This window comes from Engystomops pustulosus, chromosome 5, assembly GCF_040894005.1.
Source record: "Engystomops pustulosus chromosome 5, aEngPut4.maternal, whole genome shotgun sequence".
In the NCBI taxonomy this organism is placed as follows: Eukaryota; Metazoa; Chordata; class Amphibia; order Anura; family Leptodactylidae; genus Engystomops; species Engystomops pustulosus.
In genome coordinates, this window is record NC_092415.1 from 172,085,956 (window position 1) to 172,107,089 (window position 21,134).

General features: G+C 42.6%; 1 protein-coding gene across 1 annotated transcript; it reads right to left on the reverse strand.

Moving 5' to 3' along the window:
- Positions 1-1,331: 1,331 nt before the first annotated feature.
- POLR1F (RNA polymerase I subunit F) lies at positions 1,332-11,267 on the reverse strand. The gene is made up of 4 exons (XM_072153808.1): positions 10,901-11,267; positions 8,560-8,701; positions 6,645-6,850; positions 1,332-4,556 (listed from the first exon to the last, which is right to left on the reverse strand). The coding sequence occupies exons 1-4, from the start codon at positions 11,161-11,163 to the stop codon at positions 3,695-3,697; spliced, it is 1,473 nt and encodes a 490-aa protein (XP_072009909.1). The 5' UTR covers positions 11,164-11,267; the 3' UTR covers positions 1,332-3,694.
- Between the last annotated feature and the right edge of the window lie 9,867 nt (positions 11,268-21,134).

The window sequence follows — 21,134 nt, forward strand, 5'->3', positions numbered from 1 at the left end:
GAACAATAAATGGAAATGCAAAAACTAAAAAGAGCCGTTAGGGGGTTAAACATATTTTAAATAAATTGCTCAATTTAGATTATTTTGCTTCTTACAGGACAATTTTACAAGTGTCTTGAAAAGGAGATTTATTTTTAAGCAAATAAGGCCACTAACTAGTGTAGTGTGACGAGTCCAACTCACATGACACTCGCAGCGCGTTCTGGCTGGAACGTCCAACCTGCACATTGTAGCAACCGGAACAGAAGCCATTAGGAGGCTTCTTATGTGGGGGCAACTGTGCTGCTTGTGCCTTTATATGGGTTTCCAAGACTTTCGTGAGTAATGAAACTGGGGAACTCTTTATCATCAAAGACTTTATCAACTGTCTGACAAAAGGAGTCATTTAAAAAGCCACTTGTACAGGCCACTCGGGTGTCATTTGCAATAAAAGGGACAAACCTTTGACTAGACATACACATCAACATCACGGAGGTGATGCTAAAGTAGTAAGAATCACAGCGACTGCCGCAGTACCATATCCAGAGAGAGGGGAGGACTGGTATTGGACAATTCTCCAGACAAAGCCCAGATGGATTAATAACTGTGCACTATGGCACAGAGGGGTGTAAGTGAGCAGCTACAGTATACCCGCTTTATTTCATCCCATTCCCTTATGAATGTGATGGCAAACCTTTAGACACTGAGTGCCCAAACTACAACCAAAACCCACATATTTTTTTCGCAAAGTGCCAAAGTCACAATTTAAGCAGTAACGTATTACTCCCTGCTCCGTCATAGGTTTAAATTGTATAGGCATCTGAGGACACCAATAGAGTAGAAAGAAGGGGAAGTTTGGATCTTCATTGTAGCTTACTTCTAGGGTCCTGGGCTGCCTGTGATTGCAAGAGACCTGGAGTCCTGTCTGGCGAACCATGCCCTGGGGTGATGGCAAGGGTGCCCATACAAAGGGCTCTGAGTGCCACCTATGGAACCCTTGCCATAGGTTCGCCAACACTGCCCTGTGAGATACTTATCTTACTATATAGTCCTCTGTGTCATACCATATATACTGTTGGCCACTGCCCCTTTAAAGAGGTTTTCCCGAACACAAGTTAGGCACTATCCAGTGGGGCTTGGTGATATCCATCAGCTCCATAGAGATTAGTGGAGCAGAACGGTCATGCGCAGCTGTGTGCTCCATTGCTCTAACAGAGCTACGAGGGGTCCGACGAAGGTACATGGGACCCCATCGGACCCCTTGTTTTCGTGATCTGTGTGGGTCTCATCACTGAGACCCTACCGATCAGCAAGTTAGGCTCTATCCTGTAGATAGGGCCTAACTTATGTTTGTGGGAAAACCCCTTAAACGGTAGGGGCATGAGCGTCAAGCAGGGTAAAGTACAAGGTATTGCCCTTGTAAGGACGGGAGTCTATTTATGGGATACCAGGGCCAGTTGGGTACTTACCTGTATTTGGACACTTACAAACTTTACACAAGGCCACTAACACAACAGTCCCAAACTGCCCTCCATTTTTTGGAGACAGACCCCTGACTAGACACACCAAAATTTCTAGGAAGTTCTGTTTTCTTTCAGTTTTTTGTGTACACACTTTTTAATACTGCAGTAACTATTTGTTGTGTGTGTCCATGTGCATTGTTGGGCACAGTGAGCACAGTGTAGCCCTAAATGCTACCCCAGGCCAAATCCAAATACTGGATTCAGTGTGGACCAGAATATTGCAGACCCCAGAGCAGATAATAATAGTGGAGACAACCCCAGAACATAATACCCTCTCCTCCACATGCCGCTCTCAGATGCACTCACCGCCTCATGCACCAATCATCTGACATTAGTTATGAAAGTGCTCATTAGGGGGAATTTAAGGCTGGTGTTTAGAACTCGCTCCCCCACTGCTGGTCCTGTGCAAATATTCACTAAGAAAACTCAAAATATGGGCCTGAAAACCGGCAAAGACTATATAAAATGTTATGGGCTAGGCATTCACACCTTCGGTCCCTGCCCCGACATGGCCATAGTGGCATACAGGTCAGAGAAAGCCATAAACTGGAGGGGACAGGGCAATTCATGTAGATCCTCCCCCAGAAAACTGTCAGAGAAGCCATCATGAATCTCCCCCCCAATCAGTGGGGTACGGAATGCAACTCATGGCTAGACAGGCTGCACTTTATGTACATGCTCAGGAGTAAAATTCCTCTGCTTTAGATTAGAGGAAGAAGGCACAGGGAAGGGTTGCTGCATTTTCTCAAGCCCTGTGATAGTGAGCAGGAAAACAGGACTGTGGAGTTGAAGTTCATTAAATTGCGGAATGAGAGATTTGGCTTAACAACTCTGCAGCCCTGGATACAATTAGGCCCTCCATATTGCATTGAATCCTTTAAATATTTTATTTACTGTATTTGTTATGTAGGGATGGGTTACATACTGTATATAAATATTAGGTAGAACTGGGTAAAGTATATTAGCCTGGCCCTCATTCTCACGTGGCCCCATAGGAAAATTAATTGCCCACCTCGGATCTAGAAGTTCCGAGCTATTAGATAATTGAAAGGGAGCAACAGAGCGGAAGACCTTTTTTTTGGTTTGTTTTATTTAACATCTGTGGATGAATCAAACAACCCTTGTATATGCCACCATGTGCACCACGGCAGTCCAAAGTCGGGGCATGTCACATGCACACACATTTATTTATTTTTTTTCCTTATGCTCACACTCCATCACTGAGAGGACAGCAGCTGAGGGATGAAGTCAGGTGACCGGGAGAACAGCACACATTACCAGATTCTATTGTGTGCAATTTTTGGTGTAGATTTTGTTCTGAAGACGTCCAAGAGAACACCTATGATAGAACGGATAAACTGGGGAAAAACAAATGGCAATTGACATTGTCACGATGCATTAGTGATCTCAGGACTTGTTTTCATGTTACAGCCGCAGTTTTCTTTTGCTTGTTCCTCCTTTGTGATCCACGGCCATCAAACAATAACCTTGTTATCATAAAACAAAAAGGTTAGCCTCAAACAAAAAGGCCCCAATGTTAATGTTGGAAACTATGGGATCTGATGGTTTCATCTACTAATTCTGCGTACAACTTTTTATATGTAACAAACAGACATGCAAGGGTTGCCTGGTGTGGTAAAGGTAAAACTTTGGAAGTAGGGTTCGAAGTAGGTCTAAATATTAACAGCTAGGCTCATCACACTAATCTCTTGCCACACCCAACTTAAAGTTAATTTTAATTCCTGCTTCCTGTTCCCGTATCAGCAGACAGGAAGTGCAACTTATCCAATGACTGGCTGAGGAGGCACAGTGCAGTGGCCACTACTTGGCTGAGCAGCTATTTAATGTGAATTGAGACAGGACAGAGACTAGGAGCCCATATAAGATTTGGTAATGAGGAGATGCTGCAGGGCAGCAATGAAATAATATTGCAAAAATGTATTATTTTTAATTTACTGTGAACCAATTGCCAAAGTTTTTTCCTCCCTGGCAGCCTGTTATTAGTCCTGAACTGAACAGTGATCGCTGACTGCAACGCGGCAATTGTGCTGTGTAGATGTTGTATTCAGGCAATTCAATTCACTGTACAGCCCTGCATTTAAAACTATTGAAATTACAGATTTCCAAAAATATTAAAATAGATATTTTTTTTAGAACAATATAAGAATTTACAAAACCCTGAACAGCGAGGTCTACAATGACTCTTTCCTCCTCTTCTTCTTGACTGTAGGATCATCTTGGCTGGGGGTGACCAGAGTATTGTTATTCTCGGACACCTCTATGGTATGGCTTGGCGTCCCCTGGAGCTTCTTTCTGTGTTTCTTTAATGTGGGGGTTTCCAATTGGATGATTGAGCTGTTTGCTGGAGTTTCGTGAGATGAAGCAGGGTCGCCCCCATTAGCAGGATCCTGATCTTTGATCATAGAAAAGTCTTTATATTTTTTCTTCTGTTTTTTCTTTGCTGTTCCAGGCTCTGCTTCTAACGTGTTATCTGTGGAGGTAACTGAATCTTCTGCAACTCCATTTATCAAGCTATTATCAAGGTCAGAGTGGTCCTTGGGTTTCTTTTTCTTAGACTTTTTGGTTGAATGTTCTTGGTTTGAGGGATCTACTGATATACTGTCAAGTTCAACTACACTACTGTCTGCAGCTGCATCATTGACAGAGTCTTGTAGAGATCCCTGAAGTTTCTTCCTTTTACGCTCTCTTTTAAGAGCTATTTCTGATGACTGGTGAGAGGTTTCCATCACAGATTCTTGTGTGGCAGAATTATCTCCTGATCCACCAGCTTCTTCAGACTGATCTTGAGAGAGGGCCTCCTGGGGTTTCTTTCTCTTCTTCTTCGGAGCTTCTTCAGAATTCACATTTGTTTCTTCTTGTGAAACAATTTCTTCAAACACACGTTTTCTGCTTTTTTGACTCGAGACTGAACTCGTCTCACAATCTGATCCGTCCTCGTCAATTTCTGAACCTTTCTGCTCTTCATCCTGTGGTAGATTAGCATTCTCTTCATTGGGCACTAGATCTTCTAGTTCCTCTAGTTCAGCTTCCATCCTGAAAAGGAAGAAACCCAGGGGTCACTTTTTGCATGAACACATACATATTCATCCTTTCTGGATATGCATTTCAAAGACAACCAAGCCATTCTAGCAGAGGCAAATGCATATAAAAGGACACCGGTAGTCATCGTTAGATAAACAAGGTGTGCACTTTAAGAGCGCCATACAGGAGACTTATTCACAAATGATGACAACGGTTTTCCTTCCTTTTCATCACTTTGATGTGCTTACAAGCAGGCACAGCTTTCACAAAGATACATTATAAATAGCCTAAAAACAGCTTTCATCCGTATTCACAAGCCAAACTCTAAAGTGGGTCTGAAAGCTCAATATACTTTTTTTTCACTGTGTAGGTGTCACCATTTATTTTGAGCATTGGAAAACCATCTTAAAGGGAACCTGTCATCAGAAATTGAGCTACTAGACCACTAGTTAAGATGAGCAGACTTTAAGTTCGGTTTAGTGACTTGCAACCCAGACATATGGCCAATCAGAAAGCCACACCATATAAAAAAAAAAAAAAAAAATCTATAAAAATCTCTGAAATCATGTAAAAAAATTAGCAGAGACAAGTAATATTTTGGCAGAGCGGTGTCTAGTTTAGAGGCTGCAGGATGGAGGGTCGCTTTAGATGCCACCCACTCCTAACTTTGCCTTAATAAAATCTAGAACCATGGCGTCATTTTAAAGAGAAGAATCACATCTTTCAGATCACACCAGGATTGTGGTTCTGTAATCTATAGAACTGGAGCTTCAGGCAGTAAATAAAATAAATAGTTGGAAATGAAAGCTGTAGATAAAGACCCAGTTTCACCCGTTTCTTTTAACTACCTGTATTTCTGTTTTTTTAGCTAACGGAACCACAAGCCTGATGTGATCTGAAAGATGAAATTCTTATCTTTAATGGGAGACACTATATGATAAATGTTTCTAGATGCTGTAGAACCAAAAAGATAAAAGCAACTAAAGTAACTCTCAACCTGCTAACTTATCAGAGGCAAAACATGACCCTTCTCTGCTCATTTCCACCTGACTTGAGATTTTTTTTTAAAATCATATATGGGCAAGGCTGCACATAGAAAGGACATTTCACACACTGAGGGGACTGGTAGATTATTGGGGTTAACTGTGGTGAAAGAGTTTGCTCCTTAGAGACTTAAGAGTCGAGGGGATTTAAATGCATATAATTACGGATGATTCCCTGGGCTAATAGCTTCCTACACTTACACATTCTATAACACAGTTGCCCACAAAACATTATTATGAAAGTCTCCAGATTTTGTTCTATCCTCTACCTAGATAGTACTGCCCAGGGCTATTCCAATAGCCCTATTAGTACACATCAATGATCTGAGGAACAGACAAATCATTGCTGTACTATGGACTCATTTGGGGAGATTTATTATATGATGCAATCCCCATGTCTCCGGCACAGCCAATATATCAAGAGCCTCTGACCTTGACTCCAAATCTATGGGCTCAATCCCACCACCTGGACCGGATCCCAGGCGAGGAGGAGGTGGGAGGGGTGAGCGCTCTTCACCTCTCCTCCCTCCATAGACAGACGAGGGGCCCAACTGTGGCTAACAAAACAGGTGTGTGAATGCACCCTAAATAGGAGGATGTTAACACAGCTTATTTTCCATAACCAGGAGGAGTCTGCCAGCCACTTTCCATTTTCTTACCAATGAACAGACATGACAATGTATGGTGTGGGAAGCAGCTAGCTCCCTGCTTTGCTTAGTGGCCAGAGGAGTAAGGTCAGCTCTAATTAGGGCCTGTTTAACATTGACAAAGCACTACACAGAGTAAACTGCCTCAGAATCCCACCTCTAGGTCTTGCCTCACTGTTCGGGGTTGTCAGGGATGCAAAAAGACTTGTAGGAAAATGTGGGATGGTTAAGTAAAAAAGGATATTGACTAACAAAGGGCTTGATAAATGCACCTAAAATTTGGTCACATTATTTGGTGTTGACTAAGAAAAATAACAGGACATCTAAAGTTTAACCATCTTAACGAATAATGTTCCCCATAGGACCTCCCACAATTATTCATGAAATCTGTATATGTATATAAAACTTACCGCGCATTTAATCTGCCACGAATGCAAAAGACACCGACTGCGTCTGAATCCAGGCGGTTGATTATGAATTCCATCTGATCCCCAATATTCACATTCAGGCGCTGCCATTTTGCTACGGAAAACTTCTGAGGTCTTGGGATGGAGGCATTAAAACAGCCATAGACCAGACAGCCAAAGTGACTGGGGGCCTTCTTGTTGACAACACCCTGGGGAAAAAAAAAATAGAGTTTAATTTGATGAGATCCCAACTTAATAATGAAAAAGAAACTATTTCTATGTTATGTACATGCACAAAGTCAACAGGGAGGTCACAGAAGTCGGCCCAATCAGAATCAAATTATTTGACAACTTTTGCTCCATATTTACTACAGATTTCTTGAAATCTTTGAACTACCTTTAGCAGGGCACTACCTTCTAAGGGATCGCCTGACTTTGACAAACCATATCCACAGAGATAATTTAGTCTTAGGATCTCATATTGGATCCTTCAAGTGCGGCAAAGAGTCTTCGGCTCTGGTTGACTCTTGACTTGACTGTCATTAGGCTAGCCAGGTTTTCCACCATAAGACCTAAAATCTTGATTGATCTAAAATCTTTGTATTGTGCTGGAATGGGAAAGTTGTTGCAAGAACTTGATTCATTGGACACTGGGCAATTTAAGATTTAGTTGAATTAACCCACACTGACGCATCTTTGAAAACTGCTATAATACAGCAGTGCAAATATCACTATATTGTTATTCTTTTATTCCCTTACTGTAAAGTTGGCTAAGTATCTATGTAAATGACACCCCTACCATGAGAATCCAATCAGTCTTTCCTTTGAGCATATTAAAGTCATTCCTGCGCAGCCGCACCTCCAGCTCATTTCCCTCAGGAATGAGAGAGACAATGGCTGTGTGACTCACCAAAGAGAATTCCTGAGGGAGGGATGAACGATTGAACACTTTTTCAACTAGTCACATACAGTCTGCGTCTCTCTCAACTCCCTCAGGAATTCTCTTCAGTGAGTCACTGACACAGCCAAAGTTTTTCTCATTCCCGAGGGAGGGGCTGAATGATGTATTTAAGTCGGGATGACGGCTGAAGAGAAAGCAGAACCCTTGTCAGGGAGGCATAGAAGAGCTAGAAGATGCATAGATGGCGAGTCAACTTTACAAATAGAGTGTGGAACTTTTCAGGCATGTTTACAAGCAGTTTTCAAAGAGATATTCAGTTAGAGACGCTTAGTTTAAATGACTGGTTCCCTTTAAAATACAATCCCCCGAGTATTGGCAAAGAGTGTAAGAACAGCAAACTAACATTGCCTTACAGTACAGAATCTACCCAATATGTTAACCCTACATTCCATTTATTGCTATGGAACAAGTTACATGATGACTCTACTGGAAAACCCATAAAGATGACTATTTGCGCCTATTCATTTCAATTTAGTACGCGGCACTAAAAAAAAAAAAAAAAAAAAAAAAAAAAGACCTAAGGGACCCTTTAGGGTGGTGTCCCACTTTAGAGGTCTGAGTCAAAGCGCCCGGTGTCAGCCCGCGGCCGATCGCATGTTCGTTTGTACGCAAACGCATGCGATTGTCAATCGCCGCCCGGTGACTCGCATTTACACAATACAAGACACTGGGCCCTGATTGACAACTGTGCACTTTTGCATACAAAGACATATGCAATCGGCCGCGGGCCGCCCCAGTTCATTTTGATCTTGTTACAAAACGGAATCAAAACGCTAATATGTGACACCACCCTTACCCTGATTGCTGGGGGTCCTAGTGAACAGAACAATCACAACTGGAGTAAAGTTTACCTACCTTGTGTACAACAGTGCAGAATAGCCTGACCACCCATACCATAAGACATGATCCCCTTTACCATTTTTTTTTATATTTTAGGCATTACGTATAGATGCTTACCACAAGTCTTGATCCACGCCTTGGTTTGAATATGACAAAATCTGCTTCAATATTGAGGTGAATGAATCCAATATCATCGTATATATCCCCCAGCTCACCAACTATCTTTAGATTATCATATGCCACAGGGACTCCTTCCAATCTAGAAGTGAGAGGACAAGGATACAATCAGAAAACATCTATCATGACATGAGAAGCCTTGAGAGGAAGCCCTGCTGCAACTTTAAACAGGCAAATGGGGAGGGTGCTAGGTGTCAATCCAAATATTCAGGTTAAAAGAAAAAAAAAAAAAAAAAAAACTTTACCTGCTGGGTTCGACACCTGCTTTACTAGGTAGGAAGTGGAACAAAAAGCTCCATGTGCTGGAAATTTCCTGGACCAAACCTTGTATCACTGCTCTGAAGTGACACGCCGAGTCCAGTGATACCAGATTTGGTGTGGGAATACCCTCCAGTGCATGGAACGTTTTTCTAAGCATGAATTGCATGTGGACAACTGGTCTTCGGAAACTGTACATGTTCCCACAAGCCTGCTCAATGTGTATTCTGGATTTACAAGAGCAAACCTAGAACTGCTGCACAGAAAGGACAAGCTTAGGTTAGCTCAGCAGTTCTAAATTCAGTCCAGTCAATCTCACACACGGAGCAGGCGTGTCAGAAAAAAAAACACCTGTGCACAAGCGGATTTACTCTGAGCGCTAGGGTCTCTTCATTTAAAAGGGGTTGCCTGGTTTCATAAATTTTTGTACTATTGTCCCAGGTAAAATAGTAGTAATACATAACTTGGTCCAGGTCTCTGGCCCAAAATGGCTCCTACCATAACTGCCAGTCTTTGGCTCAAAAGTTACATTACTGCTGCTTTCTGTGGCCTATATTAGTCTGAGTGGTGCCAATGTGACATCACCACTGTGCGCTTAGATGCTCAGAGACTTGTGATTAAAGAAGGCACCGCACTGTACCAGCGCTATGGAGTCAGTAAGCCTGCGGAAGTCACCAATGGGTGACGAAACGCGTGGGATCTGTCCACCTGCACCTCTCTGCGCCAGCACTTCCAGTACACGGACCTAGTTTTGGGTATTGTATTATGTGGCCATGGATGTAGGCAGACATTTACTGGATTTATATACATCTTACTAATTGTGTGGATTAGTATTGGTGTTAATCACCATTGCATATTACTGATCACTTTCTATACTTGGTTCTTTAGGCAGATTGTAGCAGTGGGGTTTAAGGATATACACCATATGGGTGTATTTTTAAGTGTTTTTATACTGTCCTATAGTTCACATGTTTTTCATATCGATTTTTTCAATAAACTTGTTTGATGTATTTTGTTAGACCCATGTACGCATCTGACTGTTTCTTTGCTGGTTCATGTCCCTATGGGATGCAGGGATTTCACATTATTTGTACTATGGGTAGTGCCTGTCTTTCTCTGCTTTGACTGGTTTATTCCTCCAATCTATAGCAGAGGAGCTACTTCCGGGTCCACTACTGTGCCAGGTACAGCTCTGCTCTGGGTCCTGATGCCGCCACATACAACCAGTGCGGGACACAGAGCGGTACGTGGGGGAGAGAACCTGCAGTGTTCTGCAGAGAGAAGAGGAGCCAGAAAAGGAGAGGATTTATCTGATCTGGGATTCTCTGGTATTATGTACTACTCTGGAGGTCTCCCCATTATCAATGTTGTGTGCTCTGGGGTCTCCAGTACTACTATTATCTGCTCTGAGGTCTTCGCTATTGTTTGCAGTGGTGGCATTTTGTGCTGTACTGAGGTTTTTGGTGCATCTAGGGTGCTGGTTACTGGTGTGGCCCCTTGAATTGAGTAGTTTGACAATGTGGACCTTGTTGCTCAACCCCTGGCCTAAATCATTAGATCAGGAATAGAACAAACATTTAAAATACATTCCAGAATTTATCATTTCTTTGTGAATTCGGTACATTTAATCACGGCTCCACAGTCCTACCAGGGACAGTGATAATACTACTTTATTATGTTTTTACACCACTTGGGGCCAATAATAAAAGGATTTATGAAAACAGATCGTAGACCCCATTAAAAATACTCCTCAGATTCAAAATCCAGCACAGATTCACATAATCTGCATCAATTCCAAAGAGAATCTGCTTCCTGGTTCACTTTGATCAGCCGGGAAACTTCTGCCACAAACCCTGTAGTAAATACATGTGTGAACAAGTGCTGATCAGAAGGATCCACATATCTGCGTATTTATATTCAGAACAGCTGAAGGAGGAGAACATAAGACAACTCCCGGGTGGAACTACAAGTCCCAGCTGCAGAGGGGATACTACACATAGGCCGCAGGGGCTCATCCACTTACGCCGCTTTGTACTTGAGGAGCTCGGCGTCCAAATACTCCTTTATCCCGCTCCGCTTCTTGTTCAGATACTTGGGGGACAGCGCTAGGTGTCTGCGCTGCTTCTTCAGCACCAGGCTGGAATACCTAGTGATAAAGCCGCAGGCCTCCGAGAATGTCGGCGGAGTGAGGCAGGACAGGACCTTGGTCTTAGAGAATTTCTCTTCTACGGCCGTGACTACAATTTCTGCAGGAGCGGAATCCACGGGGTTTTCTGGCTCCGCCATGCTGTACCATCCACATGTCTACCGGAGCGGCGGCCACTTCTGATGACGTACAAAGCACACGGCCGCTAGAGAGCAAAATGCACGCTCTAGACGCGTCGCCATGTTTCCGGAGACCAAACCGCGGCTACGCCTGTGTCCCGTTTACACAGAAAGTTCTGGAAACTGAGGACAGAACGGAGGAACCTTCAGTCCGGGGTTTAAATGTGGTAGATGCTGTCTTTTAACATATCTATGTTTAAAACTTTTACAATTAGAAACCTGTCATGAAGATGAAATGGTGCAGTGTTTTTTCTTTAGCAATTCAATTGCTAGGAGTCATTTCTGAAAATGATTCTTTCCTGGTACCTTATATGACAGCACAGTACATGCAGGGGAGTTGTGGCAGGTCTTGCAGCTTGGCTCCATTGAAATAAGTTAGTCAAAGCTGTAACAATATTCAAAGACTTTGGTCAAAATAATGGGGGGAGGGAGGGGGGTCATTTATCAAACATTTTTTTTTTGTTTCATTTTTTTGTTGCGTTTTGAACCCGTTTTTGGGCCATTTTTAAGCAGTCCGTTAAGGCGGTCCGCGGCCGAATGGAAATGCATGTGCTGCAATTTATCATCAAATCCAGATGGGGGTGATGGCGCGGGTGCCCATAGAGAGGGCTCTGAGTGCCACCTCTGGCACCCGTGCCATAGGTTCGCCACCACTGTTATATGGTCAGTGTCCTCACATCCCCTGTATATGGGAATAACAATGGAACGTAGGAATTGCTTTTAAAAATGCAATTCAAACGCTGGGTGTGAACACAACCTCATGTTATGGCCGTCCATTGGACGTTTGTCATTCAGGAATTTGAGAAAGCTGGGTGACAAGACTTCTGGTATTTGTATTTAGTATATTAGTAGTCACTTGCTGTGTGCGGTTCTGTAACTCCTGCATCTCCATTCAACAACAGCTGCAGATAATGTTGAAACCTGGGACAGATCCGAAGACCCATCTAGGACGGTTGGGAGGAATGACTATAAACCTCCAACCCCCCCAAAATCACAAATCACCACAATGAATTTCATCCCCTACTGGAGTCAACTGCAGTGAATTTTTAAATAGGCAATGATATAGATTTTTATCTAGGGCCTAACACAAGAGCACAAACTAAAACACACCAGTCTCTTAGAAGATGCGTATCTCTCCATTTATTAACACGCAGCTGCATATAAATATATATATAAACACCGAAAAATCAGCATAGGGGGTGTGACAAGGAGATAAGGTGCTTAGATGCTATTGGCCATAATGAATTTACCAGGACATTTTCCGAAAACGTTAATAAATTGTGCACTGTTTTCTTCGAGGCAGAATGTCTATACTAATTGGCCTTGTGTTAGCCTTGTAAGTCACAACATGGCCTTCAAGCAGAGAGGAGTGAGAACACAGTAATTTCTAAACACTTTCACATTGGATGAAGTCTCTAGTCATTTCGATGGCTGTACACAGGTCAATAGCGCCCCAGGCTAAAACTAAAATGTCCGCTTGATCTCCAAAATGACTTCTGTTTGGTTCGATTGGTCCAAAATGACCGCTGTAGAGGAATATATCACTAACAGCAAGAAGGGACCTGGTGTAGTTTCTCCCAGTCCCCGAGTATAAATTCCCCCCATAGTTGCAAAAAAGTTATAGGGGCAGATTTATGAAGCTGTCTAAAAGTAAGAATGTTCTTGTTTGCCCCTGGCAACTTTTAAACAGCTTCATAAATCTTCCCCATAGATCCTATCCTAGACTGTGTGGGGAATTTATCATGTACTGGCATAAGGTGCCGCAGCATATGATGAAATCTCTTCCCCTGCAGATCCGGCCTAGTGATGTATCCTGCAAGCGGCTGCACCAGTGTACAATACTACAGCCCTTAGTAGTGTAAAATGGAGGAAATTATTGCAATTCCAGGGGGTTAGCGAGTAATTGCAATTATTTCAGGGCTTATATGCCAGAAAACTGGCATACAAACAAAGATAAATATTCGTATATATGTCTTTCACTGCCTGTATCCTCCATTCTACATCACAATACACTGTGATTTGAGGTGCTAGTTGCCTCCGAACTACTGCTCCTCCTGCAGCCTCTTATTGTGACTCATCTGTTTCCCTAGGGACCACTGCGCTGTATTGTAATTATGGCGTCAGAACAGTCAGCTGTTTCACTGGGGATACAGGTGCTCCTTACATTTATATAAAACTTTCATGCACAGACTATCTTCCTTAGTCATATTTGGCCTCTAGTGCCACATCTGCCATGAGCTGAGATGAGAATTTTGCCTCAGGCGGAGGAATAGCAGTTTGTTATGTGAGCAATTCTGGCAGCTGTCCACAACGCCCACCTGCAGCTGGCAAGTCTGTACTGTATGAGGGATATTGGTTGCATCTATGTCTTTGCCGCTCTCGAAAGGACATAAGTGTCATGCTATTACGTCACGCTGCCCGAGTCCCTGCTCAGAGTCGGTAAAAGTGCCGATAAAAGAGAAGGGCAGCAGCATAGGATCGCTGGAGCAGGGGTGAGAATTACTTTTAGCATTTTTTGATATAAAAATGTATTGGTGGGGCTGTATATAATAAAAAGGGGGAAGGAGGATCTGTATATGGGGGCTGGATCTTAAACTATTGGGGGGGGGGTTGTTTGTGGGTTTCTGTATATAATTACACTGGGGTGATGTGCATTGGGGGACATTTAGTTTATGTAACCAAACTCTGGGGGAATCTGTATATGATGGTCTGATCTTAATAAAAAGGAGGATGGGTTTATGTGGTGCTGTATATAAATAAACTGAGTTGATCTGTAGATAGGGGCCAGATGCGAAGTGGGGGTACTGGGGGGTGGGGGTCATATATGGGGTATTGTATATATTTAAACTGGGGGGGGTAAATCAATAGGAACAAGATTGTAAATAAACATGAGGGGGAGCGATTTATAAAGTTGGGCTCAATTTAACTAGGGGGGGGGGCTGTGTGTGGGGTACTGTATACAATTAAACTGGTTGGGGCTCTGACTATAGGGACCGAATTTAATTAAACATGGAGTGGGGCTGTATATTGGGTTCTGTATGTCATTGAACTGGGGACGGGCAGGGGTCTGTGTATAGTGGCACAATTTTAATTAAACTGGGCGGGCTGTATATGGGGTCTGGTATCTAAAAAATAGACGGTTCTGTAAGTATATCAGTTTAGCGGAGGTATTCTATGATAATTTATTCAGGGGCAATATAGTATATATTATAGTACATTAGGAGGGCAGCTGTTTTTTATATGGGGGGCAGTGTGGTCAGTTGTGTTTTGGGGGATATACAGTAGATAAATATGTATATTTGAGGAGCACAGCATTGATATCCAGGTGACATTATACTGTAAGGGGCTTTGGTATTTTTGTGCGCGCAGTGTGGAAATCTTCTGTGGGAAGCTGAAGGCTGGCGCCACACGTGGCGCTTTTGTCTGCGTTTGCGGACGCAAACGCAGACAAAGTCGCGCCCACCGGGGAGGGCCTCGGCCCGATCGCATCGGCGTTTCTATGGAAACGCCTGCGATCGGGAACGAGCCGCCGGTGTTTCGTGTTAATTTAACGCGAAACACCGGCGTCTCGTTCCCGATCGCAGGCGTTTCCATAGAAACGCTGATGCGATCGGGCCGAGGCCCGCCCCGGTGGGCGCGACTTTGTCTGCGTTTGCGTTCGCAAACGCAGACAAAAGCGCCACGTGTGGCACCAGCCGAAGACATCATGTGGGGAAATTCAACTGTGATAAGTCATGGCTGTCAGAAACCATAATGAAATCCTCTGGATGGACCCCATTGTCAACCTGTAAGGTATTAGATGCCCCTTCTTCCTTTGTCACTAACTAACCTACTAGGCGTCATCATGAGTTGTGTCAATCACACAGGGTCATATGGTGGCTCTGTGTGGTGGTATTATGTATTGTTAGTACAGGCGGTTCCCTACTTGAGAACACCCAACTTACAGATTACCTCTAGATAAAGACGGACCCCTCTGCCCCCTGTGACCTGTGGTGAAGCTCTCTGGATGTTACTATAGTCCCAAGCTGCAATGATCAGCTGTAATGTGTCTGTAATGAAGCTTTATTGATAATCCTTGGTCCCATTACAGCAAAAAAATTTAAAACTCCAATTGTCACTGGGAAAATTTTTTTTTGCCTGGATCTACAATTATAAAATATACATTTCCGACTTACATACAAATTCAACCTAAGAGCAAACCTACGGAACCCATCTTGTACATAACCCAGGGACTGCCTGTAATGATGTGATGGCAAGAATCAGCCATCATATGGTTTGTATTTTACACATTTGTGTGAATAAGTCCTAACACCTCTCCACAAGATTACTGCCTCACTACCAGGACCTCCGTGGATGTTAAGAATGGGTGGGTTGGGTGTCTGATTATTGCTCTATTCACTTCTATGAGACTGCTAGAGATTGGAGAGAAAAGCGTGCTACAGATGCACACCACAAATCCATTCTTATGATGTAGTGAGGACACCTCTATTCTATGACACTAGGGCCCACATTTACTAAAAATAGTGCCTGTGTAGTGTGCAGGGGGCGTCAGGTTCAGGATTTTTGGCGCGCATTCTTCATGAGTCTGGCGCCCACTGCACTGCTCCGAAAGAGTGCATCAACTTTTTTGGGGGGCATCTTTTACATGTTGCGTGCAACAAACTTCCGTCGGACATTGCACATTAAACGTGGTGCACAGTCCGACTGAGCACTGGAACGTGCCTTTCGGTGACGAAATGTGTGTTTTGTCGGCACGGACACTTCTTAACTCCTTAATGACCGCCGTATCGGCTTTTTACGGCGGTCATTAAGGGTACTTCTTCTGACGCGTACGCCTTTCCATTTGAAAAATCAAGTCTGCTCTTTAAGCAGAAAACTAGTGTCGGTGATAAGGGGTTAAATACATGTGCAAGGAGTTTGCACATGAAATAACATGCAAAGTCTGACAGAAAACTGGCCCAAGGTCCTAAGTAAATATGCCCCTGGGTGTCGTATCATTCAGAGCTCTAGATGTAAGTTAAAACTTTAAAGGGGTGTTCCCATTTCGGCAATTTAATGTTATTGTTTGTATAATGAAAAGTTCTACAATTTTCCTATATACTTTCTCACAGTTGCTCAAAGTTTTCTAGATCTCTGCTTGCTGTCATTCTATAGAAAGATTCATTGTTTTATTTGTAGTGGACAGAAATCTGACCATGGTCACACATGTGCACAGTTCGTTAGTATGAGAGAGTGATCACAGCTTTGAGTTATAACGAGCCGTGCACCTTTGTGACTATGGTCAGATTTCTGTCCACTAGAAATAAACAATGAAGCTCACTATAGCAGGACAGCAAGCAGAGATTTAGAAAACTGTGAGGAATTGTTAACCCCTTAACCCCTTACCGACATGTGACGTAATAGTACGTCACATGTCGGGTCCCGGTACATGGAGAGGGCTCGCGGGCCGAGCCCTCTCCATAGCCGGTAAGTCTTTGCTGCATATTTGCGGCTTACCGGTAACACCCGCAATCGCCGCCGGCGGCTTCAAAAACACGGCGGCGCGCATGCGCCGCCATCTTTCCGTGGATCGTGACATCATCGGGGAGCGGCGATCCGTCGCCATGGTAACTTCGGGTCTCATGAAGACCCGAAGCTACTTCGGGTTGACCCATTCATTACCATGTGCTGTCAGCACATGGTAATGTATGAGTAGTAAAATCCCCGTATACTGTCATACTGTAGTATGGCAGTATATGATAGGATCGATCAGACAACCTAGGGTTAAAGTACCCTAGGGAGTCTGAAAAATAGTAAAAATAAAAATAAAAAAAAAGTTAAAATAAAAAAATTATAATAAAAAAACCTAAAAATTCAAATCACCCCCCTTTCCCTAGAAGTGATATAAATTTATTTAACAGTAAAAATCATAAACACATTAGGTATTGCTGCGTCCGAAAATGCCCGATCTATCAAAATATGATAACGGTTTTTCACTGCGTTTAACCCCGTAACGGAAAATCGCGCCCAAAGTCGAAAATGGCACTTTTTTGCCATTTAAATTTTTTTAAAAAATTCTATAAAAAGTGATCAAAAGGTTGTACAGTCCTAAAAATTATAACATTGTAAATGTCATCAAAATCCGCAAAAACGACACCACCCACAGCTCCATACACCAAAGTATGAAAAAGTTATTAGCCCCAGAAGATGGCAAAATTCCCCAAAAAAATTTTGTACAGGAGGTTTTAATTTTTTTAAATGTATGAAAACATTATAAAACCTATACAAATTTGGTATCCCCGTAATCGTACTGACCCAAAGAATAAAGTAGACATGTCATTTGGGGTGCACAGTGAAATCCGTAAAATCCAAGCCCACAAGAATACGGCACAAATGGGTTTTTTACCAATTTCACTGCATTTGGAATTTTTTTCCCGGTACATGGCATGAAATATTAAATACCACCATTTTGAAGTGTAATTTGTTACGCAGAAAATAAGCCATCACACAGCTCTGTACATGGAAAAATAAAAAAGTTACAGATTTTTGAATGTGGGGAGTGAAAAATGAAAACGCAAAATCGAAAAAGGGCCGCGGCGGGAAGGGGTTAAGGACGCAGCCATTTTACCACTTAAGGCTCAGTCCCATTTTTTGGATTCTGACCTGCGTCTCTTTATATGGTTATATATTTTGAACACTTTTACTTATCAAAGCGATTCTGAGATAATTTTTCCCCACATGTTGTACTTCATTTTAGTGGTAAATTTTGGCTGATAAGTTTTGCGTTTATTTACAAAAAAAAGAAAAAAATGATGAATTTTTAGAAAAATTTGCCGTTTTCGAAATTCAAAATCACCGCGTTTTCAGGCAGATTGATTTACCACCTAAATAACTTGCCGAATAACATTTCCCATTTGTCTACTTTACATTTTCATAATTTTTGAAATGTCTGGATAATTTATTTTGACGTCACGCGGCCTACAAATCGAATAGCGATTTTCCGTATTTTTGGAATTGACTATTTTGGGGATAAATACTGTTTGAAATTAAATTTTACATATTTAGCATCAAAAACCCCCTATATAACCAACCCATTTTCAAATCTGCACCCCTCAAGCTATCAGAAACAGCATTTACAAAGATTGTTAACCCCTTGAGATCTTCATAGTAATTGAATCAAAATGGCGGTGAAATTTAGAATGGTCAAATTTTGTCGGTTATACGTTCATTTAGCCCTAAAATTTACACATTTCCAAAAGATAAAAAGAGAAAACCCACCATAAAATTTGTTCTACAATTTCTCCTGAGTGCAGCGACCCCCCACATGTGGACATTACTTGTGTTATGGGGGCACAGCGAGGCGCAGAAGGGAAGGAGCACCCTGCAGCTGCCAGGATTTTAGTTTTCTCGTTGCCCCCTTTTGAAGGCTATAAAATTTTCGCTTTTCCGTTATTGGGGCCATGTGACGGCATTTTTTTTGCGCGATGAGATGCTTTTTCCAGTGTTACCATTTTGGGGTTGGTATCACCTATTGTTGAAAATTTAGGAACTTTTTTTGAGGTCATGGCTTGTTTTTTGCGGGACATGTTGTTCTTTGCAACAGTATCATTCTGGAGTACATATGTTTTGTTGATCACTTTTTATTGCATTTTTAGTGGGATATAATAGGTAAAAATCATAATTTTTGGCGGGTTTTTACGGCGTTCATCATATGGGTTCAATAGTTATTTAGTTTTCTTCTACGGATTGTTACGGACGCGGTGATACTATATATGTGGGGTTTGTGTTATGATTTAGACTTTTTTGAGCGTTATATGTCTCTTTATATGTTTTGGGGCTTATAGGCATTTTTAGTGATTTATAAAGTTATTTTTTATTGAAAAACATTTTTTTTTACATTTTTTACTTGATCCACCATAGGATATGAACAAGCAATCATCTGATTGCTTGTTCATGATAATACTCTGCAATACTGATGTATTGCAGGGTATTATCAGTGCCAGCCTATGCAGATGCATAGGCTGACACTTTGCCTTTAAGATGACGTCACAGACGCCATCTTAAAGGCACTGCCTTCAGGCTTCTCTGGGGTCCCAATCGGACCCCAGAGGTGCCATAGCAGCGATCGCCCCCACCGAAAACGGCGCAGGGGGGCCGATCGTGGGGTAAAGACCCCCGGAAGGCATGTTAAATGCCGTGGTCGCGTTGACCACGGCATTTAATGGGTTAAACGCCCGCGATCGGAGCCCACTCCGACCGCGGGTGTTAGCCGGGGATGTCAGCGGTAGATTACCGTTGAAATCCTGCGGCTAACGATGCCGGTTCGGCTGCTATACAGCGCTGAACCGGCATCGTCTCTGCGCAGTAGCTGTACTGCGCTGAGCGCCAATAGTGGGAAGCTGCGCAGTACAGCTACGGTGCGGAGCGCTAAGGGGTTAAAGAAAGTATATTGGAACATTGTAGAACTTTTCATTATACAAGCAATGACATATATTTGCTCAAATGGGAACACCCCTTTAAAGGAAATCTTCCATCAGGATGAAGGACTGTAAACCAAGTACACTGACATACAGGTGTGTGTCCCCTCTGGCAGGATCTGCTCCTCTTTTAGCTTCATATGCTCTTGTATCTTTACAAAAACAAGGCTTTAACATTTATGCAAATGAGCCTTAAGGGCTCCAGGCCCTATTAACATCCATGGAGCCTGGAGCCCCTAAGGCTCATTTGCATAATTTTGAATGCCTTTTTTTTTTAAATAATGACATAAAAAGCTAAAAGAACAGCAGATCTAGCGAGACACAGCAAACACCAGCATGTAAGTGTGATGTGTTTAAAATCCTTGATCTTAATGGTAGATTTCCTTAAACTCTACTTTGTTCCAAAATGATAGTATTTAAAACATACTACCCATGCAGTTTTACACAGAGTTTAGAAAATCGACAAGCAATACAAATCTTCTTCATGTAAATTACATTGACCTTAAAGGGGTTATCCGGGTTTAAAAAATGTCATATGGCCGGGCTGGGGAGGGCTATTTAAACACAATAAACATGTACTTACCTCGTCCGGCGCTGCTGATGTCCGGCGCCGCAGTCGGTCTTCGCTGTGCGCCGGTTTCATTACAAGTGCGCACAGGGAGCTTCCGGCCGGCCGGATGCTCCCATGCGACACCATCTCCCAGCGCTTACAACGCTGAGAGATAGGGACGGATAGGAGGAGCCGGCCACATCGCGGACCGGAAGCTCCCTGTGCGCGGCTTCTGTGCCCCTGTAAACAAACAGGGGCACGGATCGAAGTGGCGCCGGACGAGGTAAGTACAGGTTTATTATGTTTAACTAGCTCTCCCCAGCCTGGCCCTAGGTAATTTTTAAAACCCGGATAACCCCTTTAAACGGGATCATATTCTTTAAGTACATGCAGAACTACATTTAACCAGTAGGTGGCGCTGCAGGGCAATTGAAACTTTTACATTTTAGTATAAAGAAAAGCAGTAAAAAAAATGACCAAAACGGAGGTTCCCACGATCCAATCCCTTGCCAACGGATGTGGATAATTTTTCAGTTTGCATGTGGTTCTTTGGGTTTTTCTGATGTTTGTATATAATTTTGAAGAGTTGTTAATTTCCATGTATTGTTTTTGTTGACTCTGCAACAATTACATATATTTTGCTAAAACCTCTTAAATCTAAGTGCAGGGCTCAGCGTGTAAGCCACTATTTTATTCCCCACAGTTGGATTCAATTATCATAGCATTATGATCATCTAAGGACATGGCTTACATTAATCACGTAGCCTTTCATTTTCTGTAAGTAAACTATTTTAATACAGAGGTTAATAATAGGCTGCGGTTACATTATATATGCATTTTCCCCTCAAATTTCTTATTTGTGTAGACATAAAATGTATACAACATATTTTACTGATTTCATTATGTGTATTTATAGTGCAGTTCTG